This window comes from Piliocolobus tephrosceles, chromosome 10, assembly GCF_002776525.5.
Source record: "Piliocolobus tephrosceles isolate RC106 chromosome 10, ASM277652v3, whole genome shotgun sequence".
NCBI classification, from domain to species: Eukaryota; Metazoa; Chordata; class Mammalia; order Primates; family Cercopithecidae; genus Piliocolobus; species Piliocolobus tephrosceles.
In genome coordinates, this window is record NC_045443.1 from 11,695,781 (window position 1) to 11,713,126 (window position 17,346).

Below are 17,346 nucleotides of genomic sequence, written 5' to 3' on the forward strand. Positions count from 1 at the left end.
CCTAGCCTCGTTCGGAGTGATCTGATCAATGTGTGAACAAAAGTATTGTGTGTACAAGTCTGAACACATTTCATAATACGGAGAGGTGAAGAAAAGTGGGTAGGAAAAATCTGTAGGGTGGGGAGACTCGGGGAAATGTGTCCTGGTGAGGTGCAGGTAACGTCTATGGGTATACATGCCTATATACACATTTATACCATATTTAACCTATTACTCAATAAAGACGAAATTACAACAAATTTCGTTTTACATTACACATCCACATATTAAACCCCCATATATGTGTTAACAAGGTTAGAATTTAAGTATAATGATAATGTTCTCAGTTTTTTGTGGTGGACACTTCAGGGCAACTTAAGAGACTGTAAATAATAATAAAAATAATAAAGTAATCAGACCACTTGTGGTCAAGGCTAGACCCCTCAGCCCCAACGGCCTCAACCACCCTCAACTGCTTTTCCAACCAAATATTCCTCCCCCTGCAGGATCCCAGGGCCATCCAATCAACCGGCCAATGACGGTTTCACAGAAGCGGTCCTGGGGAGGGGTATTATCTGCAGGAACACGTCCTGCCAACTTTGTAGTCGAGTCACCTATTTCGGTTGGTGGCGGCCGCTATTTCTTTAAAAGGGCAGTGGATTTCGAAACAGGAGGGGGAGGTCAGGAAAAGGAACTCAGCTGCCTTTGATAACTGCCCTGCAACCTTCCCTTCCCGGAGCGCGTGCTCGGCTGGGGAAGCGCCCGCGGCCGCCGCATCCCCGAGCGGGCGCGCGGCGCCACCTCTTTCCGGGGCGCCCACCTTCCCCGGGAATCCCCCCGCCCGGCGGTCCCCCAGCGTCTGCGGCGCAGCCGCCCCGGCTTTGTCTTCGGCGTCGCGCTCGGGCGCCCGCTCTCCCCACATTTCCCCGTGTGCAGGCTGTAACCCGATCTCCCATTTCCTGGTGGATTCTCTTAAAGAGGCAGCGGTCGAGAAGCAGAACAAAGGCTATTGTTTTATTTCCTCCTTCGGATTCCGCGTCCTTACCGGAATGGCCCATAGATAATTACTTTCGTTGCATCTGCGCTTAGGGAAACGTTTCAAAACCCTTGTGCATATCGATGTATCCAAGAGATGGAGCCAGGGGAGGTGGGAGGAGTTTAATAAAACCTGTTTTGTGGTGTCTGGGGCCACGATGTAACGTTTTTTAAAGGTGTCTTCCTTAAGCCCGGAAATTGGCTCCGTCAGCGGGAGGTCTCGCGGCGTGGAGGGCGGGCGCCCGCACCGGGGGCCGGCCTGGGGGGCTGCGCCGCTCGCCCCGCTCGCAGCCGCGGCCTCGCGCGGCCCCGCTCCCCGGGTTTCCTCCGCCCGCGCCCCCGCGGCCGCCCCTCCCCCGCGCGGCTTTTATTTCCCCGATGCCGGGCTGTAACCCGAGCTTTTATTTCCTGGTGGCTCCTTTAAGAGGCAGAGCTCAGTGCTGGGAATTCACGTCAGTTTCTGCACTGAAACTCTCAAGATCAATGAGCAAAGAGCTTTCTCAGTTCTGCCTTTCAGTTTCTCTCTTCCAGGAAGGAAAACATTCGAGAGAGCGAGGGAGAGCGGCGGGAGGGCGGGGGGCGGGGGCGCCGGCTGCGGGTGGGAGGAGAGACCGGGAGGCTGGCCGGGCTGCGTCCCGGGTCCCCGCGCCGCGCCGCGACCTGCAGACCCCGCCGCCGCGCTCGGGCCCGGCTCCCACGCCCCCGCCGCCCCGCGTGCCCAACTCTGCCGGCCGCCCCGCCCCGCCCCGCGCGCTCCAGACCCCCGGGGCGGCTGCCGGGAGAGATGCTGGAAGAAACTTCTTAAATGACCGCGTCCGGCTGGCCGTGGAGCCTTTCTGGGTTGGGGAGAGGAAAGGAAAGTGGAAAAAACCTGAGAACTTCCTGATCTCTCTCGCTGTGAGACATGTCTGAGACTCCTGCTCAGTGTAGCATTAAGGTAAAAATCTTCTCCCCTCCCTCTCCGTGGTGGAAACCCTGAGCTGCACCGGCCAGGGCAGTCGTGCTGGGCTCCTCAGAGCGGGCTGTTGCAGTTGCTCTGTTCGCAGTAAATTATTTGGGGCGCGAGGGAAGGAGATGCAGCTCGCGGCGGCGGCTGTACCCTTTAGCATAACCTTGCTGCTCCCCACCGCCGAGCCCCTGCCGGCTCCTCGGCCCCCACCCTCTTGCTTTTTGACAATGAAATGCCGGTCACAATTGGTCAGGAGCAACCCGGATTGTCTCCAGAACTGTAAAACACCCCCGTAATTAGTGCGCTTAAAAAAAACCCCAAAAATCTGCTCCCTATTCCTACACCCAACATGTGACTGAAATGTAACTTTTGTTCCCGAGGGGTGGTCTTCTTAGAAAAAAAGTTCTTCAGTCCCAGCGGCGATAGAATCTTTTTCTTTATTTTTTTAAAGGACTCTCTGGGTCTGATCAGACATGATTTTTTTCCCCCTCGTCTGATTGTAATTGCAAGCGCTGTCGGAGAGACAGTCCTGGTGTCAGCTTTTCCTAGGCATTGCACAATGAATTTTTTTTTTTTTTAAACCAAGGTGAATAAAGTTGCTGAATAGTTATTTTACTCTGATCCATATGAAAGTTGAGCAATCCCAAAGTAGAAAACTCCTGTGATGCAGGGAGACGAAGAAGTAAGCAACCAGGCAAAATGACCTTCTGTATTTGACAGTGCAGAGAGGGTATCTAAGAGCAGCACTCTCCCAGCTTTCTGGCCGGTTTTGCAGTATTGTAAATGCAGGGCGGTGGATGTTTGTAAACACACGGCTGGGCTACCCAGTAGTTGTGTGTATGCATGTCTATATATCTGTAAAGACTGTGGTGCTGCGGTTTGTTGCTTCTGAAAAGTTGTTGTAAAGTTTGCCACCATTGGGAGGCAGGATGATTTATCCATCTACCCCAATTATTTTTCCCATCGCTGCATTTATTGTACACGTTATTCATTTCACTATTCCACCAGTACCCAGGTAGAAAGCCTTCCGCCCCTGTGAGAGGCTGAAGCCGCTGAAGTTTTGTTTTTGGTTTGGCCTATTGAATGTATGTTCACTGAATGGACACTACAGCAACAATGGACAAATAACCTGTTTTCTTCGTCTGTGGGGAGTTAGAAAAACCCTTCCTGTTTTAACACTGCCTTTCAATGAAAGTCTGTGTAGGGGAAACGCAGTAGTTCATCATACGGGCTTACTAGGTTTTTTATAAGTAGAATCACATTTTGGTGTTTCTTACCAGAAAACATTTTCATGGGTTTGAGGAGAGGCTAATGTGAAATCAAAAGGTGTGTTGGGCTTCTTTGTTTTTGCCTCACAAAAATGCCCAATGGAACTTTTAGGCTTTTGTGTTTGTACATATCTGTAGGTAGCAGTATGTCTGTGGGCATGGGGCGTGCCACACTAAAGAACTTGGGGTACTTTGATATTAATACTTCAAAACCAGTTTCTTTTGTGGTATAAATTAGATTCTACACCGAGTTCAGGAAAATCCTGCGGTATAGGTAATCTCATTTATTTGATGCTTCATAACATAGAGGTAACTAAAGAGTAAGGTAGTCAATCAATAAATTGGATTTAGCTGAGTGGCAATAAACCCGATATCAGGAAAATCTGGACCAACTACGTAACTTTAGGACAAAACAACAAAAAGCAATGCTTTCTGTGACCTTTCTTGATTCTCTTCTAAACTGCATCCCCACCGTTCTGATGGGCTTATGGTGGTGTGCTGGCTGCAGACTGCTACTGAGTGGTTTGTTTCATTGTGCTCCAGTCGGAAAAAGAGTACAACAGTCTCTTGCCTTACTCACATACAGAACCAATCCCAAGCAAAACGCTTTCTTAAATGCAACATGAAAATTGTGTCTATAATTTGCATATCATTTTTTCCTTATTGCTTACAACTCAGTTCTTTTAGGGTGCCTCTTTTCATTACTGTGTACTTCTATGTAATTAAAATAGATTTAGTGTTCTTTACCAGAAAGGAAAGAATCACTTTTATTTTGGATTGTTCTTAATGGAACCAGTATGTATTTGCTTAGACTGCATGTGTCTAGGTGAACGTATGTGAAGAGTATCTTTCCATGGAGTTTGTTTAATTCACAATGTTATAATAATAAGCACTAGAGATCAAGGACTGGGATTATTCCAGGTCATCTGAAATGTTCTGGTGATGTGTGCTGCGTTTCATTTAGTCCTTGGGATGTGGTACGGTGACTGCATAATAAAAAATGTTTGCTGGTAACCCACAAGCAAGTTGCTTGCTTCTAGAGTCCAGTAAACAATACACTTTTCTGTGTAGTGAAGAACAAATGTCAGAGGTTTTCAAGGATGAGCTCATGAACCTGATATACCGAACTCATGTGACACAAAAGGCCCTCACTATGGAGAGGTTTCTCCCACTCCTTCTCTCCACTCCTGAAACGCTCCTCACTTGCTTTCATTCCTAACAAGTAGTGGGTCAGCAGGCAGACAGTTCCTCAGCGGCTGGTGAGATGCAGCACAGAGTAGCCTGACCAGAGGCAGCCACAGAGGGAAGTACTTTGTTTATATCTGAACATTGCCTGCTCTGTTAGAAAAGAGTAGTGTCCGATTTGGGTGGAGTTTCCAAGGTGAAAGTTTCTGAATTGGTCAATCAGTGACGCCTTTGTAAAGATGGCTCATGTGGTGGCAGCTCACAGTGAATGCCTGATAAGGGCTTTTCTATTTCTTTTGCACTGTATAAGTTTGCTCCCATCACCTGGGGAAGTTAATATCAGACACACACTTTTTACAGTAGAAGAGAGGTTGACTACTCCAAGGGCCCCAAAACTCTCACTGAGCCTTATTGTTTCTCTACACGCAACTTGCAGAAAGCAGGAGTGCTCGAGCACTTCTGGGAGGTCTGTCCTACAACCCTTGAAGGTTGTGGCACTGTTGTCATGGAAGTTCAGATGCTTCAATTCTTGACCATTTAGGGTTGTTTAAATGGAAGGAAAGGATCAACTCTCTATAAAAAGTCAAATTATTTTAAAGAGGATTGCATGGCTGACTGTGCTGGTCACAGGAAGAAGGAGGAGGCTGTCTTTTCCATCATCAGCCTTCACCTTCAAGTCACCTGTTCAGTTCTAAGTTTGCCCAAGTTGCCGCAGAAGGTGATTGTGGCCTAGCAGACGCAGTCTCTTGTCAGGCTTGGCACAGCGTGTTAGTGGGCCAGGACTAACCAGAATACAAAAACGAGTCGCACAGTGTCTCTAGTCCCCTCTTTCCCTGCTGTCCTTATCAGTCAGCTTCCATAGCAAAAGGAAATCTGGTTTTTAACATTTTGCTACTAATTGGGAGACTCTTTCGACTTCTCCTTCTGGACTCTGGGCTCCTTGGGTTTAGTGATGATTACCTTGGTGTCCTAGTAGCTAACTTGGCAGGTGACATAGAAATATTTTTCAGTAATGTTTGCTGATGTGAAGCGAGAGGTGGGAGGAGGCCGGCTAGCCCCCTTTGCTCTTTCTGTCTGCGTGTAACCTCAGGGTGACGTAACACTTTCATCCGCTGGCTTGCTTGCAGAAAGCCCTCAATAGGGCCCACTACAGCCTTAGGGCTAGAGCACTCCTGGGGGGGTCTGTCCTCAAATTCTTATTAATAGAATTTTGATACAAAAAATGTTTTATAATTATTATTTCTTTGGAGACAGAGTGGCACTGTGTTGCCAGACTGGAGTTAAGTGGTGCGATCTTGGCTCACTGCAACCTCCACCTTCTGGGTTCAAGCAATTCTCCTGCCTCAGCCTCCCAAGTAGCTGGGATTACAGGTGCCCACCACCACGCCCGGCTAATTTTTGTGCTTTTAGTAGAGATGGGGGTTTCATCATGTTGGCCAGGCCGGTCTCAAACTCCTGACCTCAAGTGATCTGCCCGCCTCAGCCTCCCAGAGTGCTGAGATTACAGGTATGAGCCGCTGTGCCCAGCCTAATGTTTTACTATTTTGATAAAATTCTCAAAAACTACTTTTATGTCAAAACTAAGAAAGAAGGAAATTGAGGAAAAGGTACAACAAAGGAGCTTGAGGAATTGCTTTCACAGGTTCAGATGAGCAGGCTTCTGAGTGCCTCCCGGTGTTTCTGACAATAGAATCAGGGAACTTTCAAACGTTCGGAATTGAGAGACCTTAGAGATCCCCTGAGCCAACCTCCTATTTTTTATAGAGAGGGAATCCAGAGAGCTAAGGGGTTTGCCTCAACCCATGGGTGAGTGAGCCAGGTTTGGAGGACAAAGGCCTACAGGTTCTCAGGCCACTGCATTCTCTGGGTTCGTGGTGTGTCCCTATAAAAGGCCAAGGAAACTCGATACAATAGGCTTCGCTCTCTCTGGCACTTCCTAGCTTGGTCCATTTTAATCACAAGCCAGCTGGTCTGAGGGCACAGGGGTATGTGCCAAGGAAGATGGTATGTGGGGGGAGAAATGGGCCACTGGGGTCTGGTCAGGTGTGAGAAGAGGAAGTAGTAGGAGGGACGGGATGAGGGAAGAAGGGCCTGACGGACTTGTATTGGCACCACTATTTGCAGCGCGCGCTCTCTCTCTCTATATATATACACATACATATATATATATACTGCAAATTCTGTTTTGGGCTGAAGGCCCCTTATCTGCTGTTAGGATTCCTTTGAGGAATCCTTGGGTGGGCCGTAGGCTCTTTTATCAAGGGTCAGCCAATCCTATTTATACTTTAATTTCTGTGTGGTAAGCTCCCTGTTTCAAACAGCCAAAGCTAAAAACGTGGCAGCTGGCCCTGAAGAAGTAGCTATGGAAAGTATCCTCCTCAGGATAAGTAAGTCAAGGGCAAAAAATACCCCAAATGTGAGCACCAGAGGCAGGCAGAGCTAAGTCACATTCTGCTCCTCTGAGTGCAGCTGTATTTGTGCACACCAGGAAAGAGTTGGGGGCAAGATGGGGGCACAGGTTGCTGGGAGTAACTCACACGGCAGTTTCATTTTTTTCACCAATTAAAACTTGCCCTTTAGTGTGGATCTCCCAGCCGAGTGATGCAGTGTCGGATGAAGCCCCGTAGCGTGTGCGAGATAGAAATGACATTTTTTTTTTCTATGTGAATACTACTTTAGAGACAACTCTGGAGCTTGTTTTCAGGCAGGAGTCCACCTCTGCGGTGTTTGTTGTTAGATGTGTGTTGGGAACCAGTCTCTGTGTGTATTTGTTGAATAGAATGAGTGTGTATTTATTCAGGGTTCCCACGCCAAAAGGGGCCCAGCTTAAAGACTGTTCACTGCCAAACCTAGTATTTGGGGACAGAAAGACTAGACTAAATTAGTGAAAAGTTAGAATTATAGCCTATTAAAAAGCAAACACATTTTTTATTGATTTTCCGAACATAGAGGAACCAAACTAATAAAGTGTTGCTTACTGAGGTATCTCAGGGAAAGCTCCAATGAATAGGCAAAAATGATTCTTGTTCCACATTATCCATTGGGTAGACACCAGTGCTACCATGTGCTTGGAACTGTTCCTTTGCTGTCGAAATATTACCACACATTTTATTTGCTCTGTTAATTTGATAACCTTCTCTTCTTAGATAGTGAAAATATATAATTCAGCCTGGTTGTTGTCTAAACGATCTGGAATTCCCAGAATGTGGGCGAGAGGCTTGATTAGGGAAGGCATTTTACCCCGTAAGTGTGGACTCTCAGACGAGCATAACTGCTCACTCAGCCCTATGGATTTCGCTTACAGGAAACTAGAATGCTTGCATTTCTGAAATTTTATAAATTCTCTGTAATTAAACGTGTTCGTCTGCTGTTTTAGTGGCCGTTGTTCTATAACAAGCAGTTGTAGCTTACAGCTATATAGTGATTTATTACAAAACACTTTCTTCCCCTTTTACTTCTTCCTCCTCCTCCTCCTCTTCCTCCTCCATCATCATCACCGGCATCATTTATTGAATACTACTGCATGCTGGTCCTTGTGCTGTTTTGTATACATTATCTCGTTTACTCTTCACAGCTCTCTCAGGGATGCAGTTTTTCTCTCCATTCTACAAATGAGGAAACTGAAGCCCAGAGAGGTTAAGTGATGTATTGGCCTAAGATCTCCCAGGCTGTAAGTGGCAAAGCTAAGGCCAGAATCTGTATCGTGGCACTCTCATTCCAAAGTATTTTCTGTGAGGGTATTCCAAAGTGCAGCCATCTTTGCGAAGAAAATTAGGAAACTTGAAGTGACGGGTGACTGGTGGATTGTTACGTAAGCTGAGATGAGAGGCAGGAATAGAGCTGGCAGAAGTGCTTGCAGAGGTTCTGAATTTCCTCTGCTTCCCGGTCTCTTCTGAAGATGGATCTTCCTAGCCATTACACAAGTAGTGGGGACAACCAGATGGTCACACCAAGCCACCACCCACTGTGGAATGAATGTCTAACTTTTCCATATTTACACCCGTCTCTAATGTCCTCTGGTGAGATTTTGTCTTTTGATGGGTTTCATTTTGGGCCTTCTGTGTTTTTCTCAGAGGCCTTTCTTTTCCGTCTCTGTTTTTCTCTTACTTCCTTCGGTGCTTTATGACTCCTTCATGAAGTGGTTGGAAATCTGAGAGATTGTGTCCTCATCCTGCCCGGCCTCAGGCTAGACACCTTCTTTGCCTGCTTTTTACTTCCTGGTCAGTTGCTTCTCCTTACACAACTTTTTTTTTTTTTTTTTCCCTTTAAAGCTTTTCACACAATCCATAATCACAATTTTTGTTTTTCTTAAACCATCTCTCGTGTACATCTTTAATATTATGTGATTTCCAGGACTCTGTTTCAGATATTCCCTGATTTTTTCCCCTATAACAAAAGGAATCATCTTTTTTTGACTCCTATCTTGATGGCCTGACCTGACTCGCCTGTTCTAATTTCCTGGAACGAAGAGAGCGTTTTTGCCATCTGACTTTATACGTTTCTGATTTTGAACAACTCTAAGGAAGAGAGTCTTCAGAGCAGATGTAGGGAGAGAAACAGAGAAAGAGAGAGATGTGTTGTGGAGGTAATATGAGGGGATTCAGAGAGCATTATCCACATTTCTCATGAAACAGATGAGGAAAGTGAGTCTTGTGGCCTTTAAAGAGCTTGCTTGAGATCACATTCCTAACTGATCAAGCCAGAGTCAGAATCAGCGTTCCGTCCTAGGCCCATGTTCCTCTAAGACCACAGCAGAGGAAAAATGAGAAAAAGCAGGCAAGAATTCAGAAAGCATAGCTTGCTTTTGCAGATTCACATGACTTGATATTAGTGTTCATCACTGCGACTTCCAAGTGAAAGCCAGAGTTCATGTTATGAGATTTCAGAAGTGAAGAAAGAATGCAATGTATTTTGGAAAGATTTCTAACAAAAATGGTTGGCATAAGAATCATGTTAAGTTTTAAAAGGCTAAGCTTCAGTTATGTGGATGACTGATTTATGAAAAGTACTCCCTCATGAAGACACAAAAGAGGTAGCCAATGCATCTTGCAGGCTTGAGGCCTGATGGCCTCCTGGGGGGTATTTTCCCTTTGTATGTGGGAGTCAGATGTACGGAAAACGACTTCATTTCCTGAATGACCCAGAAAGGACCTGTTGCCCTGCTGGGTTCCGTTGGTGAATGTGCTCAGTGGTGTTCGTGTTGCCACAGTGTAGTTCCAATCACCACGTCTTTCGATTTTGACTTGCATTTTGTTCTGTCTTATGTTGTTCTTTGTTCTTACCTGTAAAGTTGGCTTCCCGTAAGGGGATTGAAAGGTGCTCGGAAAAGGGCTCTACCTCACTGCCATGCTGTGGATGCTCCAGGGGAAGAGCACAGATAGTGGTGTAGACAGACCCGTGACTCCTGGTTCCTGAACTTGTTCAAGTTACTTAATCATGAACCTGTTAACTCATCTGAAGTGGTAATAAAAATGTGTGTCTCTTAGGGTTGTTGGGATATGTACATTGCCTAATGTAGTGCTTTATACTGCTAAAAAGTTAGTTCTCCTCCTCCTTTGTACATCCTCCATAACACGTGGATCTGGAAGAGGCTAGAGATTTTCTGGTTCTGTGCCCACATTATACAGTTGAGAATACAGAGGCCAGGGGATGGTGTTTGTTTTTGTTTCTGAGACAGTCTCGCTCTGTCACCGAGGCTAGAGTGTGATGCCGAGATCTCAACGCAGTGCAACCTCTGTCTCCCAGGTTCAAGCGATTCTGGTGCCTCAGCCTCCCGAGTAGCTGGGATTACAGGTGTGCACCACTCACCTGGCTAATTTTTGTATTTTTAGTAGAGATGGGGTTTCACCATGTTGGCCAGGGTGGACTCAAGCTCCCGACCTCAATTGATCCTCCCGCCTCAGCCTCCGAAAGTGCTGGGATTACAGGCGTGAGCCACCGTCCCCAGCCCCCAGCCAGGGATGTTAATGGCCTTGCTCAAGCTCCTGTGGCTGGTTGGTGGTGCCATCTAAACTAAAATCTAGGCCTCCCGAGTCAGCTGACTCCCTGCACAGTGCTCTTGTCACTATCCCATTGAGTTGTTCACAGGGCTGGGGTCACTCAGTCAGTGCTCAAAAAAGCTCTTATTTTAACTTTAATTGAATACAAGCCTCAACAATAGGAGAGATGAGCCAAGTGCAATTATATGATAATAGCAAATGCCTTTTGCATCTTACAGCAGAATTTTGAAGGAATAGCTAATATGGTTCTGAGTAAGTTTCCAGAGATGAAAGAAAAGGAAAAAAACCTAAGTCTGAAAGTACTGTACAGTGAGTCTAACTAGCATTATTACTCAGCGCTCAAGTATTTGAACCTATTCAGGGATCTGCTCCTTCATACAGTTGCTTATTATTTGTGACTGGGGTGAGACTTGAAAGAGAGCATCAATTCTCTGGTCTGCTTTTGTTTAACAGGCAGTTCCATGTCTGTCTGACCACAGAACAGACACTGTTTGCTGTGGGCTGGTGAATGTTCACTTTCAAGAGCGGGGAGTAGATGGCCCTTCGTGGAAGTTTAATTATACAGAAGAGTTTGAAAAGGCCAAATTTGTTACTTTGGGGCATGGGGAGACCTTCCTCTCTAGCAGATGTGAGGGCACCAAAGTGTCTCTTTTCAGCAGTTGTATTCTTCTTGCTGTGGACCGAAATTCGATCCTAGGTCATTCTTTGTATGTACATAGCAAATGAGAAGATGAACTATACACTAGCAAATGACCCTTTTTTGAGGAATCGTGGAGAAAATGTTACCTACCTCTCCCTCCTACCCCCACGAAATAAGCGTGGGCTACTTCATACTCTTGAAGCAAGTTTAGGTTTGGAGAGAAACTGCTCCTCTGATGTCCTCCTGGAAACCACAAGTGGAAGTTTGTGATTTTCTTCTCAGCTGACCTGTCCCCTCTCCCTTGGGTTATGACAGGCCGTGTAACTTTATCTTTCTTAGGACTTATCTCTTTGATGAGGTCAGTAATCCTGCTTCACTTACGTCCCCTATACGTGAGAATGCCACAGCCAAAGATGACATGCTAAAGCATTTGCCGGAAAAAATGAGCTACAGATAGAAATAAGGCTCGTAATTTAAAAAATCGAACCCCAGAGAACAGCCTGTCTCTGAAGTTAACCATTCCCCCAACACTTTCTCTTGTTTCCCTAGTGAAAGTGTGAATCTAGGTTGTGAAAGTGTGAATCTAGGTTGTGGCAGTGGAAGTTCTGGCACTGCTATGAGGTGAGGAAGGAAGAGGGAGGGCCCAGATCTGCCCACCTCACTGCAGGTGTGGCCTGGAAGAATGTCGGGGTCTCTACTGAAGAATCACGGTCAAGGGATGAAGAGAAGTTGGCGAAGGGGGCACAAAAATACAGCTAGATAGAAGGAATATGGTATAGTATTCATTAGTACAGTAGGGAAATTAGAGTTAACAATAATTTATTGTGTATTTCAAAATAACTAGAAGAGAAGAATTGTAATGTTCCTAACACAAAAGAAAAATGTTTGAGACAGTGGAAATGCCGGCTACCATGATCTGATCATTACACATCTGCACAGATATCAAAATGTCACGTGTACACCCAAAATATGTACAACTATTATATATCAACAAAAAAATCAAAGTCAAGAGGCAATTTAGAATGTGTATGGTCTCAAGCCTAGTGACTAATATGTGGACAGGTAGAGCTGCACTAGGGTATACAGGAGGAACTATTACGGAGACTTCATAAAAAGGGAGATGGGGTGGGGCGCGGTGGCTCACCCCTGTAATCCCAGCACTTTGAGAGGCTCAGGCAAGTGAATCACCTGAGGTCAGGAGTTCAAGACCAGCCTGGCCAGCATGGTGAAACCCTGTCTTTACTAAAAATACAAAAAAATTAGCCAACCTGTAATCCCCGCTACTCGGGAGGCTGAAGCAGGAGAATCTCTTGAACCTGGAAGGTGGAGATTGCAGTCAGCTGAGGCTGTGCCACTGCACTCCAGCCTGGGCAACAGAGTGAGACTCTGTCTCAAAAAATAATAATAATAATTTAAAAAAAGGGAGATGTGGGAGATGGCGGGAATTTGCTAAGCTCCTTTGTTAACTGCTTTAAAAAACTTGGACTAGGGAACTTCTGTCAAATTTATTATTGGTTGTTATTTCCAGACCATTTGTCTTTCCCAAACTGCCCTTGGCCATCAAATCAGACTCCTGCTAGAGTGAGCCTCATTGTAGTATCTCTTGGCTCACCTCTGTGGTTTCACTAATTATTTTCATGTATTGACCTGGGATCCCAGGCCAGGCACCCAAAGGGACAGAGCTGAGTTCTTTTTCTTTGGGCCTCTTTGCGTACTCGTAACCCAAGTCCCTGTCACAGGTTTTGGAAAAATGGCACATCTGAAGGATTGGATCTGTGGTGCATTTTGTAATTGCCGTATCCTCTTTTCTTTAAGGTCTTGGTCTGTCACTCATGCTGAAGTACAGTGGCATGATCATAGCTCACCGTAATTGCAAACTCATGGGCTCAAGTGATCGTCCTGCCTCAGCCTCTGGAGTCGCTAGGACTGCAGGTGCACCACCTCGCCCAGCTACATTTTTTTTTTTTTTTTTTTTTTTTGAGACGGAGTCTCGCTCTGTCGCCCAGGCTGGAGTGCAGTGGCGCAATCTCGGCTCACTGCAAGCTCCGCCTCCCGGGTTCATGCCATTCTCCTGCCTCAGCCTCCCCAGCAGCTGGGACTACAGGCGCCTGCCACCACACCCGGCTAATTTTTTGTATTTTTAGTAGAGATGGGGTTTCACCATGCTAGCCAGGATGGTCTCGATCTCCTGACCTTGTGATCCGCCCGCCTCGGCCTCCCAAAGTGCTGGGATTACAGGCGTGAGCCACCAAGCCCGGCCGACCTGGCTACTTTTTAAAAAAACTTTTTTGTGGAGACAATGTCTTGCTTTGTTGCCCAGGTTGCTTTTGAACTCCTGGACTCAAGCGATCCTCCCACCTCGGCCTCCCAAAGTGCTAGGATTATAGGCATGAACCACTGTGCCCGGCCATTTTGTCCTTGTTTTGACTTGAGATCTGGGAGATTTTGAAGATCCGTGTCATGAGTTCTCTTGACTGGTGCTTTGCAGTTTTGAGACCCATTCCTGACTAATAGGTCTTGACTGCCACTAATGGCCAGTGATGGCTGGGGACAGCAGGACACTCTCACTTTGCACCCTTTGATCTGGTCTTTGTTCAAAGCGGGGTGAAGCCAGTGGGAGAGTTGTTGTTTTGGGGATAAAGTCTGGGTAACACAGATTCCTCAGGCTGAGTAAGTCTCCTGTTCTCCCCGACTTTGAGATCTGAATGACCTGATTTGGCTGACTACACCTCCAGTCCCCTGGACAGCAGCCAGCTCCTTTGACTTTGTGCCATTTAGTCCTTCCCTTCGTCTGCTGACGCTAATACTTTAGGGTGAGGTGGAAGGAGAGAGCATACCAGTTGGTGAGGTAAGAGTGTTTTCCTTCAGAGAACCGAAGAAACAAAGACTCCCTTTCTGAATTTTGTGTTCTGCCTCTTTGCATCTCTGAGGCTCCTTGTGTCTGGCAGGGCTGTGGGTGAGGAGGTGAGGGCGTGCTTCTCCGCAGGCAAAAGTCAGCTGTAGGTCAGATGTGGCTTCAGAACACAATGGAATCCAGGGGGAATGTTGGCGAGCACAGGAAGGCTGGAGTGATGATCCTCTAATCTTTTGCAGCGTGCTGTAAGAGTATCTTCAAGTTTCTCCGAGACGGGCAGGGCAATGAGCAAAGGGACCTAGGTGTTAGGTGACATCTCAAGTAGGGCACCTGGTAGTACACCTGTCTTGCGTGTTCCCACCCTTCCCAACACTTTATCTTTTTGAAGCCACCTACCCTTAGAAAATGAACAAGGAACCGCTGACATGGACAGCAGTAGGTTTACTTACCTTTTGGATGCAAGACAGTTTGCCCTGCTGGGAGAGATGTGGGATAATGCCCCAGAGTGGAAAAAAACCTTAAGAATGCAAGAAGGAAGAAAGGTAGGGGAGCCAGCAGGTCCCACTGAAAGGCCTTGTTATGCCAGCAAAGAGGGAAGAGGTGGGCCCAGTGGCACAAGCCACTAACATTAGCCAGTTCTGAGAATTTCTCTGTCTTGAAAAACTTGGTAAAATGGCCACAGGGAGCTTCTCTGAACTAGGGGGAATGTCTGTGTGTGCGTTTGTTGTTAGCCATCATGTTCAACAGTCTGATTGAAGGGAAAGTTGGTCTGTGTACATTTTCATTTCAGCTGTGGTCTTTGAAGGTTCACCATGGAGGAGGTGTGGGTGGATGAGAATACAGTCTTCCCGCCTCTTGGTTGGCTTATATGTAGGTTGTAGGTGAATGTGAGTTCACAACACAGCCTGTTTCTTATTTGGGTGCACTGTTGGATGACTTGCAGAGGTTGGTTTGGGAAAACCCAGTTACCCTTCCTTTATGCACATATTTCTGTCAGACTAAATGCCAAATAGATCATTGGAAAGAATTTTCTTCACAGCCCTGGTCCCCGAATTGGTGTCTGTGATTCTTCCTAGGGTCTCATATTATGAGAGTGCACTCCCTTTAATCTTTCGGGACCTCAAGTGGCGTCTGTGTGGACAAGATTGTGCTTCTTTGGGAAACTTTGGGAAACTTCTTGCTGCACACTGGCCAGGGTAAGGCAAGAGTTAGTCCTGGTGGCTGAGTGGTTCTTGGGCAGTTGATCATGCTTAGCGCTTGAGAGGTTTCTGTTACACCATTTGCCAAAAGGGACATCTCTCAGCTGGTCCTAGTGCCCCAGGGCACAAATGTCAGGCTTTAGGAGAAAATGCACAATTTCAGGTTCAGTCTTTTATCTGCATTTGTGTGCATGAATGGACTAATAATTGAAGTACATTGAACGATTTCTCCATACTCCAACACCTAGAAAGTAGCTTCCTGGGTTAGGGAAAGGTTCCTAGGTACAGCTACCAAAGGCTCAGACTTAAGCACCAACACTGGAGGTTAGAATTAGCATGTTCTAGGGAGGGCAGTGAGAGGGTAGCTGACACAATGCCTTTATGGGCTATTTTTAGCTTTAGTCAGGCCTATCTGGAGTGGCTTGTGCTTTCTTGGGCACCGTCCTGCATTTATTCCAGGGTTTGTGCTTGTGATCTGTTTGCATATATGCCACATGTATTGCATGCTCATGGGATAATAAGTTGCAGAAATTATGGCGTAATCTGTTTTCTGGCATATCGAGGAAAAGATGACACAAAACCAGCCTTGTTGTGGCGAAGAAACCTAACATAGATGTAAAATAAATCTCCTTGGAGGCTTGGCTTTGTGATGGGCTATAAACGGATTGTTAAACAGCAATGTGAGAGGCTGTTAACAAGCTGTTTCTAAGAGCATCTCCCTGGTCTGGTCTGAGAAGGTAATGTGTACATATTGTACATTTGAGATAGTTTGCCTGTGGTGTTTATATGCTGGTAGGTTGTGTGTATGTATGTGTGTGTGTGTGTGCATGTGTGTGTGTGTCTTGTCTGTCTTCGGTGGTAAACTGAAAAAATAATTTAAAGTGTTGTTTGTTTATTTGCTCCTGTGTTAGTGTCTACATTCCAAACTGGGCAATACTTTTTTTTTAAACTGGCTTAAGTGAAGAGGTGTTTGGTCAGCCACAGGGTATGAGTCAACCAAATTTCAAAAAGCTTCAGTATGTTTTTGATAACACTCTTAAGTATATAATAGCCGCTTTAAGGATTTGTGCCTTAGTGTACTTGGATGAATAGGTAAACCACCTCCCCATCAACAAACTAGCATTTGGGTTCCCACACTGGCAAAGCAGGGCTCCTATTATGTGTCTAGTCTTATTTGAACTTCTTTTCACATTCAGGTGACATAGTTGAACATCAGTCCATGCCAGTTTCTGCTACTACTGGGTTTTTAATGGAAGAGAACTCTTTCTTGTTACTATGATGCCATGCTTCTGCTGTGTTAGCAGCTGCTGTATTGAAAAACAGATGTCTCTTATAATCCTCTGACTGGATCGGTTTGCTAGCCTGGCAGAGTCTTATTATTATTGTTTTTATTTATTTATTTTTGTCCCACATAAGTCAGAAACTGCCAAGAGATGTTGATGAGTGGGGTTAATATGAGAGGAGATGGCAGCTTTTCTTGGTGGAGGTTTCTGTTACAAGAATCCATGTAAGAGTCTTATGAAGATAGGGCTAAATAAAACCAGGATACAAATCGCAGGGGAGAACCGCCAAAAGAAGGGTAGTAAATGAATGGTTCTGCCAAGTCACCTCTCTGTCATTCTTCTAAGGCCAACTTAAAGCCAGCACTGCCACAAAAACCATCCAGGGCTAAGGTTAGCGAACGGTGACCCTTGCTTGGTCCACGATACGCCAACAGACTCTTCCACTTGTTGCTTCTTACTGCTACTGGAATGGAAGCTTTGGGAGGGCAGGTGTACTGTCTTTCCCAGCCTGCCAGGCAGTCTGGTGCACACTTGTCTTTCTCCTCCACACCGGCTGTCACTGCCTTCCTTCTGGCCCAGGACCTTTCAGTTGTCTCCTCTCTGATCTTCCCAGCTCCATTTTGTCCCCACCCCCAACACAACTTGGAATGATTCTTTGCAGATAAAAAAAAAAAAAAGTGATCTTGTCACTCTCTGTCTCACACCACAGTGTAGCATGAACCCCAGCTTCTTATCACCTGCAAGGCCCTTTACTGCCTACCTTTCTAGTATCATCTCCATATTATGTTCCAACCACACAATGAACTTTTTTCTCGGGGGGACAGGGTCTCGCTTTGTGGCCCAGGCTGGAGTAATCTCAGCTCACTGCAACCTCTGCCTCCTGGTCTCAGGTGATTCTCCCATCTCAGCCTCCCGAGTAGGTGACACCACAGGCAGCTACCACCACACTAGGCTA

At 46.2% G+C, this 17,346-nt stretch overlaps 1 protein-coding gene across 3 annotated transcripts in view; it reads left to right on the plus strand.

Annotated features, from left to right (window-relative positions):
• Positions 1-1,280: 1,280 nt before the first annotated feature.
• ETV6 (ETS variant transcription factor 6) overlaps positions 1,281-17,346 on the plus strand; it is a 249,296-nt gene continuing 233,230 nt past the window's right edge. For all 3 annotated transcript variants that reach the window (XM_023226218.2, XM_023226220.2, XM_023226221.2), the window contains exon 1: positions 1,281-1,951. In XM_023226218.2, coding sequence (XP_023081986.1) covers positions 1,919-1,951 — 33 coding nt within the window. In that variant the 5' untranslated portion in view covers positions 1,281-1,918. The remainder of the gene's footprint in view (positions 1,952-17,346) is intronic.